The 27,711-nt window shown below is 43.7% G+C and overlaps 1 protein-coding gene across 10 annotated transcripts in view; it reads right to left on the bottom strand.

Annotated features, from left to right (window-relative positions):
• The window catches only part of Ank3 (ankyrin 3), a 445,234-nt gene that overhangs the window by 194,258 nt on the left and 223,265 nt on the right, over nucleotides 1–27,711 (bottom strand). For 7 of the 10 annotated variants that reach the window (XM_057751281.1, XM_057751283.1, XM_057751286.1 and 4 more), the window contains exons 2-6: nucleotides 13,412–13,513; nucleotides 12,941–13,039; nucleotides 12,665–12,763; nucleotides 5,147–5,245; nucleotides 1,093–1,278 (exon numbers count right to left, since the gene is read on the bottom strand). In XM_057751281.1, coding sequence (XP_057607264.1) covers nucleotides 1,093–1,278; nucleotides 5,147–5,245; nucleotides 12,665–12,763; nucleotides 12,941–13,039; nucleotides 13,412–13,513 — 585 coding nt within the window. Of the gene's footprint in view, nucleotides 1–392; nucleotides 417–1,092; nucleotides 1,279–5,146; nucleotides 5,246–12,664; nucleotides 12,764–12,940; nucleotides 13,040–13,411; nucleotides 13,514–27,711 lie in introns of all 10 variants that reach the window. The other 3 variants (XM_057751279.1, XM_057751284.1, XM_057751285.1) reach the window with 1 other exon arrangement.

The raw sequence follows: 27,711 nt of genomic DNA, 5'->3' as shown, positions 1-27,711 counted from the left end.
CACCATGGAGGGTAAGTGTCATGCAGAGAACCCTAAAGACTGAGTCCCAGAGGAGTGGAGCGACAGGGGTGTCTGCAGCTTCAGGTACCACTGATAAGCATCCGAAGTATCGGAGGGCTTCTTCTCTATTACAATACTCATAGGGTATTTCGAAGATTCCTAAATCTTCCTTCTCAATGCCAAGTTTAGCTGCAGAAAGCCCTGGCAGTTAACCCGCTGTCTGCTCTGGCACATGCTCCTTCAGGGGGTAGGGATGGGTGAAGCAGGAATCTAGCCTACAGGAGGCGATGCAGAGAAGGAGGGGGGAGGGGATGAGGCAGCAAACCTAGGAAATGGAAAGCGATGAAGCCGATCCCGATTATAGAAATACGGAGACAGAGACATATATATACCTCGGTTGCTCTATTCACCACCATCTAGGTTAACACATTGGGAGGCAAAGAGGAGGAAAAAATGAACGGTTAGTTCACTCGGTGACGTGGACTGCGGAAAGCTCATGGCAGCTATGGGATGGAGATGGAAGCTAAGATGGAAGGGGATGGGGTGCAGGGAGAAAGCTAGACCCAACAAAGAATGACCACACAGAGACCTCGTCCATGGCTCCGTGTGCCCCATACAGACTTCCAAGCAAGACAATAGGAGTCTTCCGCTGTGGCTCTTTCCCTGCCTCATGCTTCCCACAGCTCAATGGTGCAGACTGTGCTGCCTAGGCCTGGAGAGGTCAACCCCTCATGTGTGCACACTCTCTCGCTAGTGTTTTGTAACTTTGCCCTGATGTTTGAGCTGCACTGGCCAACACCTTCCTTTGTGATATGGAAAGGGGAAAAAAAAACATAAATGCATGGAAATCCTTTCCTTTGGAGGTGGCCTCCCTTTGAGCATGCATAAGGTGACATGGACGGCAATTCTCCAGCTTCTCGGGTGGAGGCAGGGAGTGAGTGCTTTGGCTGACATAGGCAACACCTTCTCATTCCTTTTAGTGAAGCCATATTTGTTTGGCACGAGCTTGCCACCGGGGAGACCGCATGTTCCCCAGAAGGCTGCCTGCCTGACTCAGGATGAACGTGGAAGGCCGGAGTGGCCGCGCCCTACCTTCGACTCCACGTCCGCGTTGTTGTCATTCTGCAGGAGCAGAGCGGCTGCTTTTGTGTCGTCTTTGCGGGCCGCGATGTGGAGGGCTGGGAGACGCACCTTCCCCTTTGTGTCGTTTTCGAGCAGAAGTGACACAACCTGGTCGTGGCCTTGCTGCAGAGCCACAGCCAATGGCGTGAAGCCGTCCTGTGAACAGAAGGACCCGTCAAGACTGGCCAAGTGGGTACTTGCGTCTGATTCCATTATCAGATCAGGAGGCAGCGAACGGAGGGGACTAGGGATCAGTTTTGGTTTAGGATTTTTGATGCTAATAACAGATTTAAGAGCACATAAGCACGTACCAATTCGTTATATACTCCTATAATTACATATGTATATATATTCAAATTTAAAAGAAGCAAGAAATTTCTACTGTTTATGAATTTTTCTTCTAAATGGCTAATTATACACTAATTGGAAAAAATTAAAAATATGTGAAAGTGCTACATAACAAAATATTATCCAAATATCAGTACACATTAAACAATCTTCATGAAACCATATTGTCAAGTGAAAGCTAGGCAAAATTTTCAAGGGGGATTTTACATGAGTGGAAACATTTTTTTTTTTTTTTGATTTTTCAAGACAGGGTTTCTCTGTAGCTTTGAAGCCTGTCCTAGAACTAGCTCTTGTAGACCAGGCTGGCCTCAAACTCACAGAGATCCACCTGCCTCTGCCTCCTGAGTGCTGGGATTAAAGGCGTGTGCCACCATGGCCCAGCAAAAACTTTTTCCTTGATATTTTAAGGTGGGGTTAAATCCTCATGACCCAGCTTAGGTCCAGGCAGCAGCATGAATGGCGTTATGGTCGTCACCACTTCAAGGAAGGCCCACATAATAGACTTTTGGCTTCCCTAACCAAAAGTGAGGGGAAATGACCCAGCAATCATGCCGAGTCTGACTTCTAACAGTGTGTATTTGCAGGGACAACGTGACATTGTGATTTAGGGACACAGACACCCCCATCTCAAATGTCGACTATTTTTATGGTGAGAACATTAGGAATTTACTCTTCCCGCAGTTCTGCTCCATACAACGTGCTACGACTAACAATGATCACCATGCTATGCCACGTGAGCCTTCATCCTGGGTGTGACACTCTGACCCTTTGCCCAACACTTCCCAGGGGTCCCCACTGCGGAGCTGAGGGGGCCTCTGCTTGCAGGAGTTCAGTGACATGGAATTTCAGGATGCACCCGGGTGTATGCATACATTCTACGCTGTGTGTCTGCCCTTCATTGTTCCCTGGGATGGACAAAGAGGAGGCAGCTATAGACTCCACAGAGCTTCACTAAATCATGTCTGGTGTAGCTGCTGCTTAGAGAATGAGTAATATGAGACAAAATACCCCAAGGCTGGAGCACACGGCACTTCTATCATGGTTTCCTTTCTATATACCCAAAGGAACATTAAAAATTATTTTTACTAGTGAGCAGACAGGCAAGTTTCTCATCATTTTTTTTACTGTGGTCATGATTACTTCTGTCCTCCTCTGGTACAAATAGTTCAATAAAGCATCAGCGAGGCCGAGGAGGAAATGCTGCACTTGAATGCTAATGGCTTGTTTGGTTTTGCAAAGATGTTGCTTTCATCATTCACTCCTTTCCAGGAAGATTGATAAATGCCTCTCTCGTTGCCAGCCTGAATACAGATCACCACATTTATATTCAAGGTTGTGCAAAATATGGGACGAAGCCTCTAAGTTCTGCCCTGTTTGTTCCTGTATGGGTCCCGTCCACCAGTTTTCCTGCTGTCTGTGGGAATGTGTGGGAATTCCTACTATGACATCTCCCTTCCTGAGATGATCTCTCTCCTCTCTCCATGTTCAAATCTCATCTCTGCTCCCTTCTACGGGATCCAGCTAGCTGTTTCTCTCAACTTTGTTATCCTAGAAAATAAGAAAGAAAGGACACTCCTGTCATTTTTAGTGAGACAGCAGCAGAACAGAAGCAAGATGTCAGCAAGATGGAAGCACAGCTTCATCTTTATGCACATGGAGTATAGAATATAACCTAATATAGTTCATAAAGATTACATCTTATATACAAGAGTGACAATGCAAGATTCATTGTCATAAAGATAAACATCCAAGTGCACTCATCTATAAAAAGGTATGATGAATGAAACAATATTATTTCTAGAGAAAATTGAGAGTATTTTCATTTTGTTATATTTTGTGATTGAAATGGTACAGGTGAATTAAACTTGAGGCCCAGTGCGTGCCAAGCAAACACTCTGCCACCGAGTTCTCTGTCTAGGGCCACCGTGCATTTTCTGAAGATGAGAAGGACAATGAAAGCTGTGTGGAGAATCAGCTTTGCACCTCACTGAAAGATCTTTTTTTTTTTTTTTTTTTTTTTGGTTTTTCGAGACAGGGTTTCTCTGTGGCTTTGGAGCCTGTCCTGGAACTAGCTCTGTAGACCAGGCTGGTCTCGAACTCACAGAGATCCGCCTGCCTCTGCCTCCCGAGTGCTGGGATTAAAGGCATGCGCCACCATCGCCCGGCCTCACTGAAAGATCTTGAGGCAGCAGGGTAAGAGTAGAATTGATAGCCTGGGTCTGTTCGGAGTTATAATAAACAGCTCCATCTTCACTGGTACCCACTGTAAACTGCGGACCCCACGCCTCAGAAGTACTTAGCACTGGAAAATGTATAGCAGATAATCTGATTAGAACCAATAAGCACCTGCTCCTAGCCTAAGCCAATTAAGGATCCATTGATCTGGATCAATGGTGGGTCACCGGCCACAGCATCACTGTCATGGGGCAGGTGTGATGCACATGAAGGGGTTAATGATGGCTTCTGATGACAATAGGCAAATTTAGCCTCACGCTTCAGAGTGATGGAACACAAAAGGGAGCCGCAGCTGCCAAAGATACCATACGCAGAGCAGAGACATGAGAACAAGGTTTACAAGTGCAACCCCAAGCCCTTGACGCAAGGGCACCCTGCTTATTAAAAAGCAACCAGCGAAAGACATGTGACCCTGGGCAGAGCTCAGCAGTAGAGTGTGTGTTTGGCATGGAGTTGGGTCACTGAGTTCCATCCTTAGCAACATGAAGAAGAGAGAAGAGAAAAAGAAATTTGGCAGATCTAAAAATCTGCAATTTAACATATTCTTCAACTGCCCTCCCTACCTAGAGCTGTTTTGTTCTTTTTTTTTTTTTTTTTTTTTGTTTTTTCAGGACGGCATCACTTCAACATCTGGATGAGGATAGAGTCAGCCTCTTTGCCCTTCCTTCCCGTGCCGTTGAACAGCCACACCTGAGCGGTGGCTCTGCCGTGAGCTGGACAGACTACCTACTAGAATTCATTGTTGATTTAAAAATGAAGAACTTGCAAACATCAGTCCTCTGCTATTTGCAGCAGACTTTGAGTGACAGGCTTGAGCAGGGGTGACACTGCTCACAGACAGGTCAAAACCCTACATTTTTAAGAGAGCACCAAAGGCTTAAATCACTTTTTATTTTGTAAGTAATTTTTCTATTCAGGAATGAAGGAGATATTCCCCCCCACAAACACCACTGTTATTTGGTAGTTAAATGTGTACAATAGTTTTATTTGGAAGTATGATTAAACCTAATTAGTTTACTTTAGAAATATATACATACATACATACATATATATATATATATTGTTCAACCATTATAATTAGACTAACACTAATTTGGGGGAAAAGCATATTTACAGTTAATATTCACTGAAATGATATTTCAAAACAATGGTTGCCTTGGAGGCAAGATTTTTAAGAGGCAAAAATGATTATTACTAAAATATGTTAAAAATTAAAATGATAGCTTAATTATAGGGTAGACCAGGCACTTGAGTAGAATAAGAATATCTGTGCAATGAGAGAATTCTCAGAGATTAAAAATAGTTTCTAGAGCATCTTGTTAAAGAGTCACCATGCTAAGCACACCACAGTCATTGAAATCCTAGTGAGAAAATTCTTCACTTTAGGTTTACAAAAAGTCTTTTGAACACATAAACTCAAGAAGAACGGAGAGTGTCTCACCTCTGTGGCCAGGCTCTGGCTGGCACCATTGTCCAGAAGAAACCTGACAACTTCCAGGTGGTTCTCCTGGGCCGCCATATACAACGGTGTGAATCCATTCTGCAAAAGACGAAACAAGAGTCACGTGGGCTGCTATGCCAAGTGGGTACTGAACACGTACTTTCTGAGCAGTGCTCACACGAAATGACTTCTTTCCATTTAAATAAATTTAAATAAAGGATTTAAATGTAAACAAAGGATTTCATAGTAATCTTTTATTAGGAACATTCATCGTCATTAGAGAACTGAGTGCAGTGGCCTATCATGATTTAAGTGCAGTTCACGATCATAACCACAGCTAGGACTGCTGACCACACAAGTGTAGAGTTAGTATTCACGGCTGGTAGTCTTAAGGAAACCTACACAATTGATGTACTGAGGGTAAACACACATACTCATTCATCGTTAACCATGCATGATACTGCCGGGCATAAAATATTTTACTACGAAGAAATAATCGCTTGGCTGTCACATCTCCCAAACACCAATCACTATTTCAAATAAAGATGTATGATTTTCATATAAAAGTAGGCATTTCAAACAGTTCCAGCTCGGGAAGGAAATTATTTTCACCTCAGATTACTTCAAATATATGACAGACGTGATTACGCAGGTCTAAGAAAGGAAGGCATACAAAACAGGATGGTTGAGTATAACTGCTTCCTATCACAACTACTTCCTTTATTATAGGCAAGGTCTCGTGTACCCCAGGTTGGCCTAGACTCTACTACAGAGCTGAGGCTAGCCTTAAACTACTGATCCTCTACCTCTTGAGTGTTGGGGTCATGGATGTGTAATCCCACTGTTCCTGGCTCCATCTGTTGTAGAAGGCTTACCTTTCTATCACTAAGAGACATTGGTCTTTTCCAAAAGTCATATTCCTGTTGACTCTTTGGTTCCTAAAAGTACTTGTTGATTGACGCTTAATTTTCATTTCATCAAACTCATCCTTATAAAATGGACAGGGCAGTGGGGTGTGTGTACTCACAGAACTGGGACAATAGCCTCGCCAGGCAAGAACCACTGCAAGCTGCAGCCCCACTAACCCATGTCACTTCCTCACCCTGCACCTTTGCTACCAATTTTCAGCATCTGCCTTTGTTCTGTAACCTTAGCAACCACACATCTGCTTCTTTAACTTTGTTTCTTTTGGACATTTCATAGAAATGAGATCACACAGTGTGTAGCCCTGAAGGGTCTTATGATCTTTCTGGTATCCATGCTGATCAAATATCTTTTTTGTTTTTGTTTGCGTGTGTGTGTGTGCGCGCGCGCACGCGCGCCTCCCTCCATCACAAGAATGTTTCAGTTTCAATACCAAATGTCCCTTGAAGGACTGCGGTTGAAGACTTGGTTTCAATTTAAATATTCAGAGGTCTTTGGGCAGTATTGGATTGTGAGAGTTCTAATGTAATCAATGAATGAATCTGTTATAGATCTGTATCAGAAGACATTCTAGGGAGCTGCTGGGAAGTGTGGGGGCAGGGTCTAGTGGGAGGAAGCAGATCTTTATGGTTATATTTAATTTTAGCTCTTTCTAATCTCCTTTGCTTTACGGCCACCTGGAGGTGCATAGCTGGGCTCAGTCACATGTTGTCATCCATGAGGCTTTGCCTAGTCTCAGGGTCCTTAAATCATACCCAAGCAACCCTGAGCCCAAGAAAATTTTGCTTTTCTCACTCGTGACATCATGGCAATGAAGACTATCCTACTCAATGTACATTTTGATTTGAAAGTGAGCATTTGGGATATGCATTTTAGTTTGCTTTAGCATGGTCAATAGTACCCACTTCCATGCCTCCCCCTCCCCACAATGTCTTGGTGGATTGCTCTGCCCTGCTAGACAGGAAGGACTTGTCTTGGGCTGGACACTAAGACAGACATGCCTGCCCCTTTCTGATGATGGCGTAGATGCATGGACAAGCTGCCTTCGTTTGGCTTTTAGTCTTTTCTCCTGAGACACATTCTCCAAGTCCTTATCCCCAACCTCAAGGGATGGCATCAAAGAGCTCTCTCACTCTGGTTCTGGCTAGGTTCTCCTCCCCTCTACTCTATCTATTTTCTAGAATTTTCCAATTCCTTTGTAGCCCCTGTGCTCAGTGACCCCAATCCAAAACCAATAAACTCCTTAGAAATTTCTTTTGTTGAAGTTCATTGTTGCTCCTTTAACTCAAACAACTCCAATTAATATGCAAATTATCATTTAATAAAGAATCTACAAGTATCTTTTGAAGACACTGACTGAAGATCTTGTCATTAGGCTCTAACCCAGAGGCACAAGGCACCTCCCATAACTCAGTGTCCCTCCAGGGGTAGCCTATAGCACGCACTTTTTGGTAAAAGGACACTTGGCCTCAGGATGGCCAGATTTGAGAGATGGTTCTCCTCCATTTTCATACTCATTTCAAAGCTTAGGAAAATTTCAAAACAAAGCTGGTAAAAAAGGGAACACATTGGAGCTCAATTTACATTTTCTTCTCTATGGCAACAATAGATCTGAGTCCCCAGGGGAAGGGCTGCTTAAGATGCAGCCAGTGCTATTTAAAGTCTGATTTTATCTACTATCACCAATACCTTCTGCTCTCAAGGTTTACACAGGGGCTATTATATGCATGCAAATCTGCAGACTAATCATTTTGCAGAGAGCACGGAGGCATGCTCCATCACACCCAACCTGGCAGAGTGAACAGAAGAAACAAAAAAGCAAAACACAAGCTCCATGATAGAGGGACATCTCTTTCACTGATGGGAACCCCCGACGCATTCTTCATAGGAGCCAACTGCTGTACCCTAAAAATTTTTCTGCTGAATCCTCTAGGACACTACAGTCTATGAAAGTCAGATTAAAGGTTGGAAGTCAGAGGGCATCTTAGCTCATTCACTTATATGTCTGACTGTGAGACTCTGGCTCCTCTAACACAGGGGGCACCTGCATGTGGGGTAAACTCTCAAGGGCACACAAGAACACGTTTGACTTAAGATAGTTTGCCTTTGTTAACACTAGCTTTAAAGAATCTTGCTTATTCAAAATATATTCATAGCCAAAATAACGCCAGAGACTGACCCTGCCTAAATAGTCATAGTCAGCTATGCCTCTGGATGCAGACATGGAAGAGAGACAAGAAGGCAGTCTTGTCTAAGCATTGTGCTAAGCAGCTTCACTGCCTTCAGTGGTTAACACTGTCTTACTGTTATACTGAGTTCCATAATTACAGTTCAGTTAGCTGATGGGGCATGTGTAGTTAGGCAAGTTCAGTTAACCAGCTTGCTCTAGGGATTAGATGCCACCCTCCTGGGTGCTGGCATTCCAGGTAAGCTGTCATGCCCATCTAGCTTTTATGTGCATGCCAAGTATCCAGACTCTTTCCTGCTGAGCCAGCTCCCCAGTCTAGTTTCTTTCCTATGGTAAGGAATGCAATGAGGTTACAGGAATGCAAAGTCACTCAAAGGAGAGTTAAATAATTGTTAAGACATGAGATCAAGGCAATGACCAAAACTCACTTAAAGCAAAAACCCTGGACTTAATTATAGTACCCAAATGCATAGCAACAGAATTCTAGGGCCAGGCTATGCCATTTTTATTGAGATAAAGATGTTGTTGTTGTTGTTGTTATTGTGTGTGTGTATGTATGTGTGTGTATATAAAGGTCGGAGGACAACTTGCGAGAGTCAAGTTCTCTCCTTCCACCGTGAGGGTCCTGGGGTTTGAACCGAGATTATCATCCTCAGTATCAGGTTCCTTTATCACTGAATCACCTCACCGGCCCCTCTTAGCTATTTCTTACATTTTAAGAAACAGTTTGTAGCTGAAATTTCACTTAGAGACCATACCCACCACCCTACCTCTCTCCCTCCTCAACCTAGAACTTGTTGTGGTCTTCTGCCCCAGCCTCCCAAGTGCCGAGACTAAAGGTAAAAGACTGCACACATGCCTTGTCTTTCTTGATTGTGAACATCTCCATGTTTGATATGTTAGTGCATGAATAAAATCTCCGTTTAAAGAAACATTTATTTTTAAGACAGTTTTATGTAGCCCAGGCTGCCTTGCGCTTGCTCTGTAGCCAGAGATGATCTTGAACGTCTGACTCTTCTGCTTCCATTTCCCAAATCATGATCAGAAAACCATGAACCACATGCAGTTTACGTGGTGCTGGGATTGAACTCTGGGCTTCATGCATGCTAGGCAAACGCTCTACCCACCAAGCTACAGCATCAGCTTGAATTTAATCTTTTACTGCATTGTTGCCTTTTGGCCTTTGTAAAGTTCCCACTCAAGAGTTACTATGGGGACTTGTCACACAAACTTCTTCTGGCTCTTCAGACTTCAGCAAGGGCACCCCACTGCCCTTTCTAGCTACAGCCTGGTGTAGTCAGGAGGCAAACGGGGCCAGGTTGTCTGATGGAGGAGGAAGAACCATGCAGTGCACTGCATGATGGGAATCCCTGAGCACAGCTGCGAGGAGAGGGAACTCACCGGTTGCATTCTAGCCATTGGCATCAACAGGATGAAACGTGTATAAATTCAAATTAAACCAAATTCGGGCTTCATCTCAGGCACAGTTCTCAAACTTACAGCATAGCGGATTTAGAGCTATGGCTGCCCTCGGACATAATCAGGCATGTGTGTAATATCCGAAAGAGATGTTCTAAATGGAAATGGATTAAAAACATTTCCCACCATCTTATAGCTCATTGCTCACCAGTAGTTCTTTCTCAGCAGACAAAATTATAGCAATATTTTTTGGGGGGGGTGGGGTGGGGAAGAAATCAGTTTAAAAGTTTAATGTGGACTCTTTTTTATTGATTTTTATTGAGCTCTACATTTTTCTCTGCCCCCCTTCCTGCCTCTCTCCTCCCCTTTAACCCTCTCCCATGGTCCCCATGCTCCCAATTTAATCAGGAGATCTTGTCTTTTTCTACTACTCATGTAGATTAGATCTATGTATGTCTTTCTTAGTGTCTGCATTGTTGTCTAGGTTCTCTGGGATTGTGATTGGTAGGCTGGTTTTCTTTGCTTTATGTTTAAAAACCACTTATGAGTAAGCACGTATGATAATAGTCTTTCTGGGTCTGGGTTTCCTCACTCAAAATAATGTTTTCTAGATCCATCCATTTGCCGGCAAAATTCCTGCTGTGTAGTACTCCCCATTCTTAGAGGTGTAAGATAGAATCTCAGAGTTGTTTTGATTTGATGCAGACTGTTGAGAAGGCGCAGGAGGTAAGAGAGTTTGTTGTCAAGCCTGAAGATCTGATCCCTGGGACCCACGTGGTGGGAGGGAAGAACTGACTTTGCAAGTTGTCCTCTGACTTCCCTATGTGCTCTAGTTTACACATTTCCCCCTCCCCACACAGAAGTAAATGTAGCTAAAACGTTTAAAGCATGACAGTTGTCTTTGGTAGTTGATTTGTTAGCACCTGAAAGTGTATTGGCTAAATTTTCATCTTAGATCATTGCTTTCTGGAAAAGCAATGCTATTCAAAGTGAACTCTCACAATGCAACAAGTTCAAGCCCAGGGAACAAAAAAGAAAGGAGAACAAATGACCAAGGGACCCTGCAGCTGGGAACTAAGTAACTAAGTGTGTTTACTTCCCTGACACTCATCGTTGCTAGGGCTGATCTCATAGGGATGCTGTAAATCCTTGTAATTCTGCAGACATCCCACGTAGAAGAGATTCATCAGACAAAGATATCCAAAGACAACAAAACCGTGCCTATTTTAACACGGAGTAACTATAAGAAACTATTAAAGACCACAGAGTAACTATAAAAAAAACTATAAGAAAGAATTGTGCTTGGGGTCCTTGTGAAGACTCACTGACTAAAGTCAAGGGCTTCCAAGTTCGATCCTCAGGACCCACATGGCAGAAGGAAAAACGTTGTCCTCTGACCTCCACCAGAGGGCAAACACACACAGGCACACAGACATTATAAATAAGTGTAATAAATTTGTTTTTTTAAAGTGTGTTGAGACTTTCTCTCAAAGGTCAAAGACAAACTTGTAAAAGTAAGCTCACATGTATTGTCTGATGGAAGGTAACAATAATCATGAAGAGTTTTCAGAGTGCAAAAAGACTAAATGAAAGGCTGGGGTCAGAGGTCGTTGGCGGAATAATTGCCTGGCATGCACAGGGTTTAATTCCAAAAGACTAAATGAAATGTGATTTTGTGGATAAAAAGTAACCAAGTTTAACTAACTTTTCCAATTAAATGGTGGTACCTATGTTTCCCTCACTGCTTTCTATTTAACATAGCATGAACCTCGCAAGAAACACAAACTCAAAATCTCACCTTTTTCACTTAATCGTTTGATTTTCAGATTATTCTCACATCAAACACCCAACAGGAATTCAGTCTTCCCACGTTTCTGATCCCCAAGCTGCTGGGAAATCCCATCCTCACAGTAAGAACCACAGGCCTCATAATCCCCTAATATCACCTTTCCCAACTTCACTAAATCCTGGATTATGTGCAAATTGTAGGTTTCATCTGTGATCAATATGTTCAATGCCCTTCACCCTGGTGGCACCACTGACAAGTGACAGATGCAACTAGGAACAGGGCGAAGGAGGCGAAGTCCTGGGTGGGCGCTGCTGTCTCATGAGATGTTTGCTTGCTACACGGCCTCTGATGGAAGCTGTGCATGCATGCCAACGATTCAATTATGAGTACCCGTGATTTTAAAGCAGCTGGTTCTCTTAGACACAAAGACTAAGGTGAAGATGCTATAGCCGCGGGTACTCTTTTGAGGACGTCATATGAGTGTCTACAGAAATGAGCGTGGGCCTTACATTCAGCACAAACATTCTGAACATTTTAAAGATTGGAGACTTTTAAAGTTTCTGGGATCTATCTATCTATCTATCTATCTATCTATCTATCTATCTATCTATCTATATCTGTCTGTCTTTATCATCTATCTATATTTGTCTCTATCTATCTATCTATCTATCTATCTATCTATCTATCTATCTATCTATCTACTCTTTTATTTTTTCAGTTAGCAATAATGCTGCCTTCATTAGTATAGAGGGATTAAGCAGTTTCTTACAGTGTCCAACTAATAAAGCACTATGTACTCTGAAAATCCTAAAGTTTTTTTCTTTCTTATATGTTTCTTCATTTCCCTGTAAACTAGCAACACTGAGACTGTTAGTGTTGGACGTGGGCTAGACAGCATCATAAAACAGTGTAAAAGACCCCATTTCAAACATCTGCTGAACATTTTGTGTGTGACTGTCAGCCACAGCTATTCATAGGTGGATCTGTCAATCATGGACCACAGTTGAAAATTCCACCTCTTACAACACCAATTCTAAATAAAGATCCATCTAAGTTTGATGAACTTTATAATTACTTCAAAAAATGCGCTTGCAAATGCTGTGCACTTAGTTGAGGTACAACTCAAGCAAATACTTGGTCTAGATGTCTCATTGGTAAACAAGGGCCAAAGTCCTTTGCAATACAGTTGCAGGCTTACCTGAGATTGTGCATTGACGTTCGCTCCATTCGTAACCAAGACCTTGACCACCTCTGCTTGCCCAGCCAAAGATGCGATGTGTAAGGCTGTGTTTCCTTTCTGTGAAGGAGAGGCAAGATTCATGAGCTCAAGAGGTATATGCTCGATGCCTCTGGAATGCACAGATAACGGGGCTGATGAACAGCCCATGAGAACGATCCCTTTATTCTTACTGAGGGTTGACCCTTTATAGAACCAGGCAGGTGACACCGAAAGCCCCGAGCCCATGATACTGACCTTTGTGGCCGCATCGACGTTGGCTTCCCTCTGTAGCAGCTCAGAGACCACTTCCACATGGCCTTCTTTGGAAGCAAGATGGAGTGCGTTCAACCCATTCTGATGAAAAGTGAGGGAAAGGGAACAGAGAATGAGTGCTCAACAGTCCACAGCCCGCCACATGTATTCAGGTAACCCCCCCACAACTGTTCCCCATCGGTGAGAATGTGGAGCGGGATTAAAATGTGAAGACTAGGGAGGGTGGCCATTGTTTACTAAGTAATAGGAACCACTCATCACTATAGCCCTGCCTCTCCCTGCATGCCGTGGACGGGGACCGATAGTCTGACAACACTGGGCGGGCAAAATTTACCATCGATGAAACTGAGCTCCTGACAGATGGAGAAGACCCTTGCCAACATTTCACAAATGCTTTAGGGAATCAGAGAGTTTTAACGAAAATGCCAATCAACAAGAATAACCACAGCTGACCTGGTTGCAGATGTTGATGTCCACTCCATTTTTGATGTAGTCGAGGGCCTTTTCCAAGTGTCCCGCCCGAGCTGCTCTCAAGTAACTCGCGTTGGCATCAGACTAAGGAGAAAGAAGGAAAAGCATTGTGGTGACCAAGGTAACTGATGCACCTGTGGGCCAGTACCCAGCTAGTATACAGAGCCGGGGGAAAGCCAAGGAACTGTCTTATTGCTGGCACTGAAACACTAAACATTTTTTTAACAAGTATAAAGAAATAGGGCAAACTCTTGGCCCAGCGGTTAAGAGCATTGGCTACACTTGCAGAGGATTGAAGCTGGATTCCCAGCACCCACACAGTGGCTCACACCTTATTTAACTCTTGTTTCAGGGGATCCAGTGCCCTCTCGTGGCCTCTGTGGGCACCAGGCACACACATTGAGCACATACTGACATGCAGGCAAGCACTCACACACACATTAATAAAAAAAGTTCCAAGCACACAGCTTTATTCCTTTTGAGAGATCATAACGTAGTCTCAACTGAGAGAGATAATTTCTCATGAACTGTGACCACCTTAAATCAATACACAATCTCCAAGACAAATCCTACAGTGTCTCAGGCACCATATTAGGAACACCCAGCTGCTCCCTACCAGAAGTTCACAACTGATGCCATCTTCCTGGGTTTATCATGGCCATTTTTTCACCCGATGGCTTCCCAAAGCAAAGGGAATATTTTTTTTTCTGTGCAGCCTCAGTGGGTTGCTAACATCCCACCACGCTTATAGGAGCCTATCCTGCATTAAGAGCATGTTTTTCTACATGAAAAGCATGCAACAAAAACACGTTGAATTTATTGGCAGTGAATTTTCTCCACGATTTTAAGCTAGTTGAGGCCACCACCTGAAGAACAGCGTACGACGTCTAAACACCACAACATGAGACAGCCAGTTCACTCTCTGAAGGCTCTTCAACCCTACCACCAACAAAGGCAGTGAAAGAGGACAATCTGACGGTGGACAGAAACCGCAGCAGAGACAAGCCTGCAGAATCTGGGAAGGAGTCTGTAAGGCACATCTCAACTCAGAGCAGAATTTCCTGAAACAGGATCCAGAAACATCTCTCCGCCAGTTAGAAACACAATCATGCAGGGAAAGACTTGTAAGAGAAGTATGCCATCTAACCATGGAGTGACCACCTTTTCCAAAGTCCCTTTGAATGTCTCTCACTCTTCCAAGCTCAGTGAAGACACTTGGGGCTCCTAACACAACCATTCCACCTAGTGTTGGGGGCACTTATCACGCAAAAATATAGGTTTTAAAATACCTAACCTCCCACACAGACCCATAAGCCTCAGAACAAGTAAGGGTAGATTAGGAAGCCTGTGTCTCGGAAGCCACCAAGATGGCAGTCTTTGAGGGACACCCATTGGGCTTGGCATTGTATCCAACATGAAGGAAGTTCTGGTCTTCCAAAGGGTCTTTGTTTCTGTGGTGTAAATAAGTGAGCACTGACTTGCTAGGGACCTCCCAGGAGAACTGACTGCCCCCAGGTCCCTATCACCCTCCCCTGCACCCTAGTAAGCCTCACTCTGGGGGATACCCCTTATGCCTCACTACTATTAGCATTTTGACCTGAGTGGCCCTTCTGTGGGGCCTACCCTGCACATTGTCCAATGCACAGCACCTTTCGTGTTCTGTGCCACTCAACGTCCTTTTGTGACAACTAGACACGTCCTCAGAATTGCCATATGTCTGGAGGGCTAACCCTCCTCAGAAAGCAAATAAAACACTTCCTTCAAGATTGTAAGTTTAAGGAGGTATCAATCTCAGGCCTGCTTGGGTTGCCATATGCCCTGACCTAGTGCAAGGAAGAGACCCTGTGTGTGACAGCCACCTTTTCTATTTCCCTTTATCTAGGAGCAACCTTGACATATGGCTGGTGCCTGTGAAGGTTTTGTGACCAAGTTGATAAATACGTACATTGGACAGAAATAACTAATAATCAAATTTACTTTTGGAACAATAGAAGAGGCCTCCATGGCAGTCATAGCTGCAGCTGCACAATTTAGCTTGAGAATCTGCTCTGACACCAAGACGGGCGCCAGAGATCAAACACCGTGTGTCAGAGCCAGGGCACTTGGAGAACGCTGTAGTACTGTCAGGGGGCTGGAGTCTTCAATGACAGCTGGAAGTTATAAACTAATTTTCTTCTTTTAACTCTCACACACATGGTTGACCATGTCCACCCCAAGACATATGGATCTGTCCTGTTTATTCCATATAAACAGAGGCTCAGTTAGGAATCAAAAATACTTAGATGTGGGGCCTCTCCAGGTATACAAGGGTGGGCTTATTTAATTATTCTGTGCTTGCTTTTATTTTTAAATAATACTGTAGGCAATTACTTTCACAGCGTTTACTTGATACTAGTTATTCTATTGCTAAAATAAAATTAGATTTTGCATTAAGTATGTAAGCCGTTTACACAGGGTAGATAACGAGACGGTGGCGGTGGAGAGAATGTGTGTATGTTAGAGTTCCAATCAGTCATTTCCCAGGAATGCAAGGAAAAGCTGCAGTGTGTAAGGAGGCCTTCTACTGAGGGAAGGGGTGTTTTCTACGTCCAGACCGAGCCAGCTGTACAAGGAGGGCTCACTGTGCACAGCATCTGACCCTAGTGCCCGCTTGATGGTGTGCGGGTGCCTCTGCGTGGAAAGGCTGTGTTGCTGTCCTGGGAAGAGAAGAACGCCAGTCTGTCTGCACATCTCAGCTGCCAGAGGCAGGAACTGGGAGCTGTGCACATGGATTCCCACTCGGGTACCTAAAAACTGCAGCTCAGGAGGCTAAAGGAGCTGTGATAATTCAAGGAAAAGAGCCTCTGAACCGATTCCAGATTTAAAAAAGATCTGGCAATTCTGTATGTGGCCCATTTTCTTCAAAAAAAAAAAAGGTACTATCTAAGTCTCTAAAGCAAAACACACACAACTAGTTTGAACCTGAATTTTTTATTTATATTTTTTTTAGTTTTTTTTATTTTTTGAGACAGGGTTTCTCCGTTTTATTTTTATTTTTTATACACCTATCTAAGGCATGATACTAGTCTCGGGAGACTGGTGAAAGTATCAACTATTTTCTGTCCTTCAATTACTGCTTGTGGTCAACTTTTATCGTGGGGTTCCATACTCTTTCAAACTGTGTGTGCTGAATAGGTACAGTGTTTGTGGGTTTTTGCATATCATGATTTTCTAATATAAAACTCACCTAGCATTTATGTAATATTAGTTGGAAGAAGTCTGTATAGAGCATGTGCCTGTTATGCAAGGGTTTTATGAAAATACTATACCATTTTATAGAAGGGACTTGAGCACCCACAGATCTTGGAATAGGTTGGGCTAGGATATCTTGAAATTTATGCCTTTTAGACACCGTAAAGGAGTGTACATCCATGTATGCCCTAAATCTCCTTATGCATATGGGTTGTACATTTGCATATGTATATGTAATTTGTACCCCATTTTATGTATCTCAGGAGGCGAGGGTATTGTTTTGTATTTAAAAACTCATGATGTTTTGATGACATACTCTATTAGGGCTGGTGAGATAGCTCAGTGACTCTATTAGGGCTGGTGAGATAGCTCGGCGGGTAAGGGCACTTTGCCACCAAACCTGACAACATGGGTTCAATACTAGTTCCCTGGAGTTGTCCTCTGACTCCCACACACAAACAGTGTGTGATTCGAACTCAAGTAAATAAGTAAATAAATATAAAATAAACCTTTCCAGTGCACAACTTCCAACTGTTGCTTTTATCTAGAGACTCTGGCACTAAGTGGTCCCTTGAGGCAGCTTATTTTCCACCTCAGAACGCCAGGATCAGGAAGGGATGGCAGTTATCTTCCCTGTTCCCAGCCCTTGGTCACATACACCACCATTGTCCCTGTCACAGGAGAGCAACCTGCTTCTGCAGATTTGAACAGAAAATGGTGGGGAGGATGGGTAACAAGAGAGAAAGCCAGAAAACAGGATCAAAGACAGCTCCGTAGAAAAATTTTAACTCGGAACAAAGAGAACCCCGTAGAAAAACTATACCTCAGAACACAGATTTATTTAAGTTCAAGGAGTTTCTTATTTTTTCCCCCTTAAAGCCGTCTGAAAGCAACTTAGTCCATCCTCCTGCCTCACATAAGTGTGATTAAGTGTGAGCTGCCACACCACTGCTCATCAGCACAAAGGAGGATCTATCTATCTACCTCCATCTCGGTACCCTTTGCTCTCTTCCTGATATACCTCGTATAAGGGAGTGGAGTCAAATAACTGGCCCTTAACTTGATGCCACAACCTGATAAACCCACCACGAGCCGACAATATTGTATGTCGGAAATGATATATGTAATCCACCATACATCCTGGGTTTAGCAGCACGGTCTCCTAGCAACACAGTATCCTAGCAACGCAGTGTCCTGGCGAGTACCAGTGTTTCACCCTGGTGATCAAGCGGCTGAGTGGGAGCTGCGGTTCATTGCCATTGTGTTATAAAAGTGCTAGGATGCAAGCAGCTAGCCCAGAAAAAGAGCCCAATTAAAAGCTGTAACCTTCATCTCTGCTGGTTGTAGGTAGCCTTTTGTACCCTCATAGACTTGAAAAATGTCATTGTGTTTGTTAAGTCTGGGATCCTCTGTCATACCTACATATTATTGTTTTCTTAACATTAAAAAATTCTGTAGCACTCTATAGTAGGCTTATTATCCCACTTAAGTTCTTACCTCCTCAAATAACTAGGCTTACTCTTAACACAGGCTATAGGATATTCTTTCTTTCTTTCTTTCTTTCTTTCTTTCTTTCTTTCTTTCCTTTCTTTCTTTCTTCCTTCCTTCCTTCCTTCCTTCCTTCCTTCCTTCCTTTCTTTCTTTCTTTTCCTTCCTTCCTTCCTTCCTTCCTTCCTTCCTTCCTTCCTTCCTTCCTTCCTTCCCTCCCTCTCTTTCTTTCGTTTTTCTATCTTTCTTTCCTCCCTCCCTTCCTCTCTCTTTCTTCTTTCTTTCTTTCTTTCTTTCTTTCTTTCTTTCTTTCTTTCTTTCTTTCTTTCTTTCTTTCTTTCTCTTCCTTCCTTTCTCCCTCTCTCTTTTTTCTTTCTCTCTCTTTTTGTCTCCGTCCTTCCTTCCCCTTCCTTCCTCCCCTCTCCCCACTTTGTTTCTTTAAATTCTTGGGCATTCTATCTGAGCAATGCCCTTTCACACATTGTATTTAAATAGGCATCTAAAGATGGCAGCTGACTATGTCCATGGAGGGAAGTCAGGCACAAAGAGAGGCTGGAGTCTCCTGCACAGTTAGCCAAACAGAGGAGGCCACTGCATGTAGAGATGAGGCTGAGAGGTGAATGCAAACAGGCAAGCAGCCCTGGCTTTCACTCAACTGCCAAGATCTAAGGAACTCTGTGAACTTGAAAATCTCTTTTGACATACTTTGATGGTTTGTTTCCTTAGCCATCTTTTTAGACAGGAAAGGAACATAGGAATCATGTGTCTTTTGTCAAGGAAACAGCTTCTGGGATAGAGCCACACATTAGTATGAATTAATGTCACAGTTAGGCCTCCTCACCTGCCCAAGAATACTGATGACATTTAGCTGAGTTCAGTGGCTGCAAAGAACAATTGCTTGCTGAGAGGCAGTCTCTGTAGTGGGTGACACTTCATACCTACCTGACGATATGCTAAGCATCTTGCAGGTGCTTATGCTAACTGAATTACATCATTGTAACTTCCTGCAATATTTGGTACTTGTGTAAGCACTTATAATTAAACCAGTTCTCGTAATTCTTTTGAGGAGGTAAAGAAGGCGGAATGATATCCTCCTAAGACTCATGTCCACGTGTGTCCTCCACATATGACCTTATTTGGAAGTAGGACCTTTGGGGTATGTGTTTGGTTTAATAAGGACACAACCAAAATGAGTCCTGATTTTATTAGTGTCCTTATATGATGAGAGCACACATGAACAGGAAAGAGAGAGTCATGCAAGGATGGAGGCAGAAAGGAGAGCCATGCTGCCTCTGGCAAAGGTCATCAGCAGTCCCCAGAAACTGGAAGGAACAAATATCTCTAACAGCCTTCAGAAGAGGTGCAACTGTGTGGGTCCCTGACTTCTCAGAGGTGTGATTGTTGGTGCCTTGATTTTTGGTCCTTGAACCCTCAGAACTTTGGGAGAACAAAGCCCTATTACTTTAGGCCACTTGCTTAAAAAAAATTCACTTTGTCCATCCCAGAAGATGAGCATGGCAAGTACAATGACTAGTCCTGCTTTACTGAGGCGCTCAAGGGCCAGGTAAGGAGAGGTGACTTCTCATGGTGTACAGCGTGTCAGTGATGGGGATGAAAGCCACAGAGCCTTCCAAGAATGTAGTGTGGGCTGTGGATTACTGCCCTAAGGATGGGCTTCAAAATTAGGAACTAAGTGGTTATATCAGCTGTGTAGAGTGGTTCACGCCCACAATCCCAGCACTTGGGAGGCAGAGACAGGAGGGGTGCTGGGAGGTTAAATCAAGTCAAAGCTATAGAGTACAGAGTTGTAAAAAAAAAAAAAAGCCCCACCAAACAAAACCAAACAAACAAAGCAAATTACCAATCCACACTTCTGTGATTTGGAATTACTGTGAGCCCACATTCCTTAGAAATGACTCTTGGTGGTGTTTCGGCACCTCTGCCAATGCTGCCCATAGTCCAAGAGGAGCCTGAACTCTTCTCTGCCAGGCTCCACCGATGCAAGGATAGTTAGAAATAGTCTTGAGGACTGTTTGCCTTATGGGCTACACAGGGGAATTTTTGTCTCAGACTGGGAATGATACGAGAGATTCCTGGGGGTTGTAATATGGGAAGATTCCTTGTTCTTTGGGCTTGTGTACAATGGAACCATGCAGGGTCTTTCATTTTCTCCTTGACAATGCTGTCCAACTCAGCATTGCCATTCAGTGTAAGTGCTATGAGGACTTCACGATAGAGCCGGAGTCCCGGGTATATCCAAGGCTCCATCCCCTGCATGAGGTTCACAGTTCTTGCTTCCATGTTACCTTTGACCTCTGCAGTCCTTGTGCCTCAAAAGACTGATTTATGCTGTCTCCTCCCATGTCTGAACTTTCTCGGCAGCTGAAGACACCCGACTCCTTCCTATCCTTCACTTACTCTGCTCCTTGGCTAGGTCAGACCTTCGGTCTAGGACGACCAACTAACAAAACATCAGTTGTCAATAGTTTAATCTGTCAGAAGTGTGGAACAATCTTCACACATTCCCAGGACACCACTTCTAGTTCTTAGCAAGTCATAATGAAGTCAACAGCTGCAACTTACTGAGGGCCTTCTGTGACGTGGACATCTGGAAGCACTTGATATGTATTCTTAAGCGTGTTGTGAATTATTATATATTCACAGTTACCCATCGTTTCTGCTTTAACTTTTAAAGTATTTATTTATTTAGTGTGTGTCTGGATGATGCATGGGGGGATCAGAGGGTCAGAAGTGTGTCTGTTAGGTCAGAGGACACGTTAGTAGAGTTGGTTCTCCCACTTTTACCGTAGGTTCTGGGAATTGAACTCAGGTTGTCATTGAGCCTCATTGCTGACCTATGGTCATTTCATATACATTTAACCAAGAAAGGGATCTTTTTTGCAGAGGCAGAAGTTCCACGAGCAGAGTATCTTGTCCAAGGAGACACAGCCCTGCCTGGATCACAATCCCATACTCACCACATCAGTGCTTTCCATACTGGGATCTCTGTGACTCTGGGTTTGGGAGCTTGGGGTGACCAAGGCTCAGTCAAGTCACTCTAAGTGCCTGTCTTCAATTCCTTCCAAGGCCCTGCGCCTTTATCTGCTTCCACATCAGTGTTGGAGGATTTCCTTTCAATTGAAATCTCCTTTAGAAAGGGTCTGGGCTTCTAACTCAGTTCCTCCTAGCCATTCACTTCTAACTCAGTGTCTCCTACCCATTTGATGGAATGGTCCTTAAAAACCTGCCCCAAACACATACTTCCAATTTGAAGTAAGATAGGGACACTCTTATTGAAGGCAAGCTAGACAACTTATCATTCCTGAACTGACCCTCGCAGTCCCCTAACACTGTGGCCTCACCCAGAGCCACCTCCCCCCACCCCCCCGCTAACGGTGCTCGTCAGCCTCCTGCACATCCCTTTCCCACAGCAACAGATTAAAAAACGAAAGCCTAAGTCCAACTCAAATAGCTCACATTTGTTATTTCAGATAGATTAGACTCCTGTTCTCACTGGACCCCTGCCATATTTTCTCTGTTCTGCTTATGTACGAGCTGCCAGAAGGAGGGATTGTAATCTTGGGGAAGGCAGGCCCTTATCCTCTAGCTTGAGGGTGCAGTCACACTGACAAGGAGAGTTCTGTTTCTGTGGGACAAACCCACAGTGATGAATCAAGAAATTCACCAGGAATAGTTCCACAACCTGGATGTGCAGGTGAGGCAACTGGAAGAAGAAGCAGGACTTTGGAGGGATTACTTGGTTGGTGAAGAAAGCAAAGAAAGGAAGATTATGGAAAGTTCAGAAGTAGAAAGAACAAGCTCTCTGGAAAAGAAGAGTGTAGGAGGAGCCGCTGCTTGTTGGTTCCCGGCCACCCAGCTAGCTTAGACCCGAAATAATCACACAGAAACTGTATTAATTAAATCACTGCTTAGCACATTAGCTCTAGCTTCTTTTTGGCTAACTCTTATATTAGTTTAACCCACTTCTATTAATCTGTATATTGCCACGTGACAGTGGCTTACCTGCAAAGTTTTGGCATATCTGACTCTGGCAGTGGCTCCATGGCATCTCTCTTTCTCCCAGCATACAGCCTAGTTTTCCCTCCTAGTTCTGTTCTTTCCCTGTCATAGGCTCAAAGCAGTTCTTTATTCATTAACCAATCAAAGCAACAGAGATCCCTAGGGAGATATGAAAAGTGAAGGGAGCTGTAGGGAAGGGCTTTCCCAACCCCAGATTAAAAGCTAGGATTTCAAAGCTAGGATGAGATTATATGCACCCAGTAAGCCTATAACCTGTGCATTATTCCAATCAATTGACAGTATAAACAACAGAGGCCATGCTGCCAACTTCCATGCCCCAAGAGTGCCCTCTCCCCACCTAACCCAGAGTTCCCACCCCAGAGAAGGAAAATCCATTTTTCTCTGATAAGATGTTCTGGGGAATGCAACTTAATTGAGGGACCCTGGATCGGGTTATCACTCAAAGACTGGTTTGTCAATAGTCACAGTAGCCAAGAAATAAAATCATGGAGTGTGTCTTTATGGGGAAACAGATTTAAAAAACATGGTGCGCATACACCCTGGAATCCTATTCAGTCATAAAAAAAAGTGCAACATAGGGACCTCGATGGATCTGGGAGATGTCAAGCGAAACACGACAGGCAGGAAAGGCACATGCCTTATGACCTCGCTCACATGTAGATTTGTTCAAAGCCAATCTTGTTGGGAGCAAAATGCCAGTTAGGAGAAGGTGGCAAGTGTTGGGGGATGGCTGCACACGGAGAGGCTAATTAGCAGGGGCTATGCTGCAGTTAGAAGGCGTGTGTTCTGCTGTGCAACTGTACAGGCAGGTAACTGAAGTGAGTACCACCAAACTCTGCGCCCCAAAAGACTGAAGGAGAATTCAGGGTGTGCTTTCACCACAGAGGTAATTGTGGGACCCAGGGCAGCCTGGCCACACATGGGGCCCAGGCCACACAGCTGCCATTGCAGGCAGTACCGGGGTCCAGGAAAAGCTATAAGCTGGCACCACCCAGGAAGAGGCCATCCAAAGGAAATTCCAAACATTCTAACTATTGTAGACAGGATCACCTGTTAACACACACCCATCACTTTTCACCAAATGTCAGTTCATCGGGGGTCCTGAACCTTAGAAATCCCTCACCCCTACCTTTGTTACTATAAAAATCCAACCCCAACTGAGCTCAGGGCTCTCCGATCACTCCAATATGTTGGACACAAGGAGAGTCTGAGTTTTCAAACTTGTGTAAGAATAAAGGCTCTTTGCTTTTACACATAGGACTTGGTTTCCTAGTTGGTTTGCGGGGACTCCGTGATCTGGGCATAACAGTAATGAATGGTTAAGACGGTATCTATGACAGTAACCTCGACATATCATTGAGCAACAAAGACATACACACACAGACCTCAGACAAATGTGTGAAACTCTGTGCTCACCATGAATTAAATAAGAATATGCTTAGGTGTGCGAATGTGAGCTGGGATATGGGAGAAAGCATCTAAATGGAAAGGTGAGGCATGTGAGAGGCATTCTGAAGACATTTTAATTAATGTAAAAGAATGGTAAGGTCTTATCCAGATGTAGCACACACTTCTAATCTCAGCACCGAGGCTCTGCCTCAACACACACACACACACACACACACACACAGTGAGGGGATTACATATTTACACCAAAATTAAAAACCTGACTTTCAAAAAATATTTCAATTTTTATGTGCCACAACTTTCGCTAATCTTTTATGCCCACTTTCCAAAGACAAAATGTATATTCAGACACTGAAGACATGGGCCTTTCTTAGAGTGTCAAACTTCATTGATGAATAAATGAACAGGTGCATAAATTATTCTTGTTCAAGAAAAGCGTTTACAGAGCAGGGCAGCTGCCTACTTATTAAAACTTCAGATGTCATTTCCAGCTTTGAAACAAAACTGGAGCCACCTTGTAGAACTTTTCAAGATCAAGGACTAAGTAACTAACGTTCTTTAGACTGTGACGTCCTCCACCCGACATAAGCTGAGTGCATTGAGACTCTGTTCTTCGGTGATCAAGGTTTTGGGGTCAGGTGAGGATAGTGTCCCTTGCCAAGAACATCAAACAAAGGATGAATTTTCCCCTCTTTTGACAACATAGAATCTTATATATATGCTGTAATACTCTTATAAGACACAGCCTATGATCTTGTAACCCCAGCACTTGGGAGACTGAAGCATGATGCTTAGAAAGTCAAGATTAGCTGTGCTAAATGGTGAGGTCCAAGACTCAAAAGAACAAAAGCAACGCTAAAATTAAACAATTTTCCTCTACTGGACTGGAGGTGAATCATACCCTCAAACCCAACCAGACACAGTGACCATTGAGAGTCTCCAGAGGGCTGAGAGTAAAACATTGTGTGATATTTTCCAGATATCCCCCACAGTGATCCAACTTTCCACCAAGTTCAAAAGAATGCCAACAGTGGCACAGACTCACAAGTGTGACGTGCAAGCTATCATGAACGTTCACGCTGCCTATCAACAAAGCCCTGGTTCCCCAGTGCTTTGCTGGCTTTTCTAGTTTGCTGCCCAACTCAAAGAGCCAACTTAGTTGGCCTGCTCATATGCAAGTTAATTCTTTGTAAGGCTCATGTTTGGAAGCAAAGCAGAGGTCATTAATACAAGAGGACTTCCTAAGCTTTACATGGCAAGGACTTGATGGAAACCTGAACCATCAGAGACGCTTTCACTCTTTCTGTTTGACTGCTCTCCAGTAACTGGAAACAAGCCAGCATTTTCTACCCATCAATCAGTCCCAAGAGGAAGGGGAGGAAGCAGGGAGTCACTTACTGAGTGCAAGCGATGCTACTGACGGGTATCTATACACGTAATCACTATCATCAAGTCAGTTCAAATCCAGTGCTGCCCGTCTGCTGCAATTCTGCCTAGAAGTCACCTCAGTTCCCCCCTAAAATGAGGCCAGCATCCCGAAACACATGTTAGGCATGGCTACTATCTTCTCACTGGGACCTCTGCCAGGCTGGCCCTGCTGTTACAGATTTCAAACCTGCTGGGCATCGGCGCAGATCTGTGCCTCCTCTTAAACCGAATGCAAAACAACATGTCACCGTTATCTTTAAACACAAGTCAGGGTGGGGAACAGCTCACACACACACACACACACACAAAACACACACACACACGGCACTGCACACAAACACACATGGCACTGGGAGGTCTTTGTTTTTGCAAAGGCGGTGTTTCAAAGAAACTGCCCATGCCACATTCTGATAAACTCCACCATCCTCTGTCTGCCGTGATCTAGTTTACCTTGGAGGGAGGACCCAGAAGCTCAGCCCCAACGGGGAGGTTTTACTTCACCCAGCTTGCTGACCTCTGAGCTTCCAACTGAAGCAAGATTAGAAATAAAAAAATAGACATTGTTTTTATTTTTACCAAGAGAGTGTTGGTTGGGATGGGTGGTTTGGGGGCAGGATGAGTTATACCCAAGGTTTTCCAACATAAAGTTGACACCGGGCTACAGAACAGGATGCAAATTGATCTTAAAAATTCTGAGGCATGAAGGAACCAGTTTCAGCCTGGGCAGGAAGGCTCATACCTATGATCACAGCTCTCTGAGGCTGAGGCAGAAGGATCACCCAAAGGTCAAGGTCAGGACTACAGAGTGAGACCAGCCTCAAAACCAACAAATAACAATACATTAAGAAAGAAAAAAAAAGTCTGGTTTTCTTACATTGCAAGGGAAAGGAAACACCAAAGAAAAAGAGTTTTGTGTGTCTTAATCCTACGGGGTTGACACAGTAGCATTTTTTTCTTGATTTATGCTTGTAGGATTTCAAAGCATTTTGACTTAAAACTGCTATCATCCCCATAATATAGAGCCTGTAAGATGCTGCAGTGGTCTTCAGCACAGTGATCTTTATGCTAATAAGATACTTTCTTTTCTTTTCTTTCTCCCTCCCCCCCCGCCCCCCCCCCCCAGTCAGGGTTTCTCTGTGTAGCTTTGGAGCCTGTCCTGGATCTCACTTTGTAGACCAGGCTGGCCTTGAACTCACATCTGCCTCTGCCTCCTGAGTGCTGGGATTAAAGGCATGCGCCGACACCACCTACTAGTAGGATTCTTAAATAACATTTAGGAATTGATACAATGATGTGATTAGACAACTAGACACCTTCAGGATGTAGACACAACCCCTATAAGTATTGATGAGTAGTGACTTATCAAAGGCAGGAACAATGTTAGTTAAAGTTCTGTTATGGCTAGGGTGCCTAACATACATGAAAAGGGGTGTTGTTATTCACCTAAGTTATCTGTGAATTCTTGTATACAAAATTAGCCATTCACTTTATCCCATTCAAGGGTATTTTTGTACAGGACAAGCTTGTTTGTACTTGTGTAAGCATGGAGTCATCCAACAGGGATACACTGATCTTAAATCTTAAACTCACTCTTGGGTCATTCAAATATGTAATGAACAGGGTTGTATTAATAACACAGTGGAAGTTGGAATGAGATGGCGGCTCACATGGACTTAGTCCGTACATGAGGTGGATGGATGATAAGTGTCCCAAATTAATGTAAGATCCAGACCCTTTCCTTTCTGTTGGGAAGAAGGTGTAGCACACACAACAAAACAGAGGAGCCTTGGGACCTTAACCTTTCCCATGGTCAGTCGTCCATTGCTTAATTCCTGCCACGCTTCTCTGTTTCCCGACTCTGGTTTTCCTCACATGAATGTGTCCCGTGCTTGTGGAAGTTCGGAGGCCTGAGAAATATTTGATACAGAATCTATGCCTTCTTGGTCACTAGGGAATGTGGCTTACTGAGCAACTAGGCCATCCCCGAAGGAAGATTTGGGGTATCTCATGAAGCTATCATTTACAATGTGAACAGAGTACCAGGTACTTATGTGTCTGCCTTGATTCACCTTCATAATATTTATTAAATAGTCTGAGAGCTTAAAATCAGCAGATTTAACACACTAGTTATTCAATATCAGCTGATAGCTTGCTGTTATTGAACAAAAGTATACGATTCTGTCTGTTTTAACCTATTTTATTTCTTGGGGTGAGTAAATGTCACCATGTCTGGTCTTTTGTATGAACAGAGAACTGAAGCAAAAAAAAAAAATCACTCAAAAGAGCAGGTGGGTTCCACAGTGCTATGGTTTGAATATGAAATGTCCCCCATTGGTGGTGTCTGGGAAGGTCATGGGACCTTTAAGAGATGGAGTCTCACTGCAGGAAGCAGTCTCTAGGGAAGGAGGGTGGGTCACACTCCTCCCCACTGCTTCTGGACTGCAGTGCATCTCTGGGACTCACGCTGCCTGCCTTTCCCAGCACACTGCTTCTTACCAAGTATTCCATTACCACAACAGGAAAGGAACTAGAAAACACAGATTTGGCGCTTTTACCATGCCTCACGCTTTAAGAAGACAAGATTATTGTGTAATTTAGTAGAATGACTTGGCTGAACTTTTTTTTTTTCTGTTAGGCCTCTAATTTAGATGCACTTTGCAAATTCCACTGACCCTACCTCCCTTTCC

The sequence above is a fragment of the Chionomys nivalis genome, chromosome 19, assembly GCF_950005125.1.
Source record: "Chionomys nivalis chromosome 19, mChiNiv1.1, whole genome shotgun sequence".
In the NCBI taxonomy this organism is placed as follows: domain Eukaryota; kingdom Metazoa; phylum Chordata; class Mammalia; order Rodentia; family Cricetidae; genus Chionomys; species Chionomys nivalis.
The sequence above is the reverse complement of the archived record's forward strand: the minus strand, read 5'-3'. Positions and strand labels throughout refer to the sequence as shown.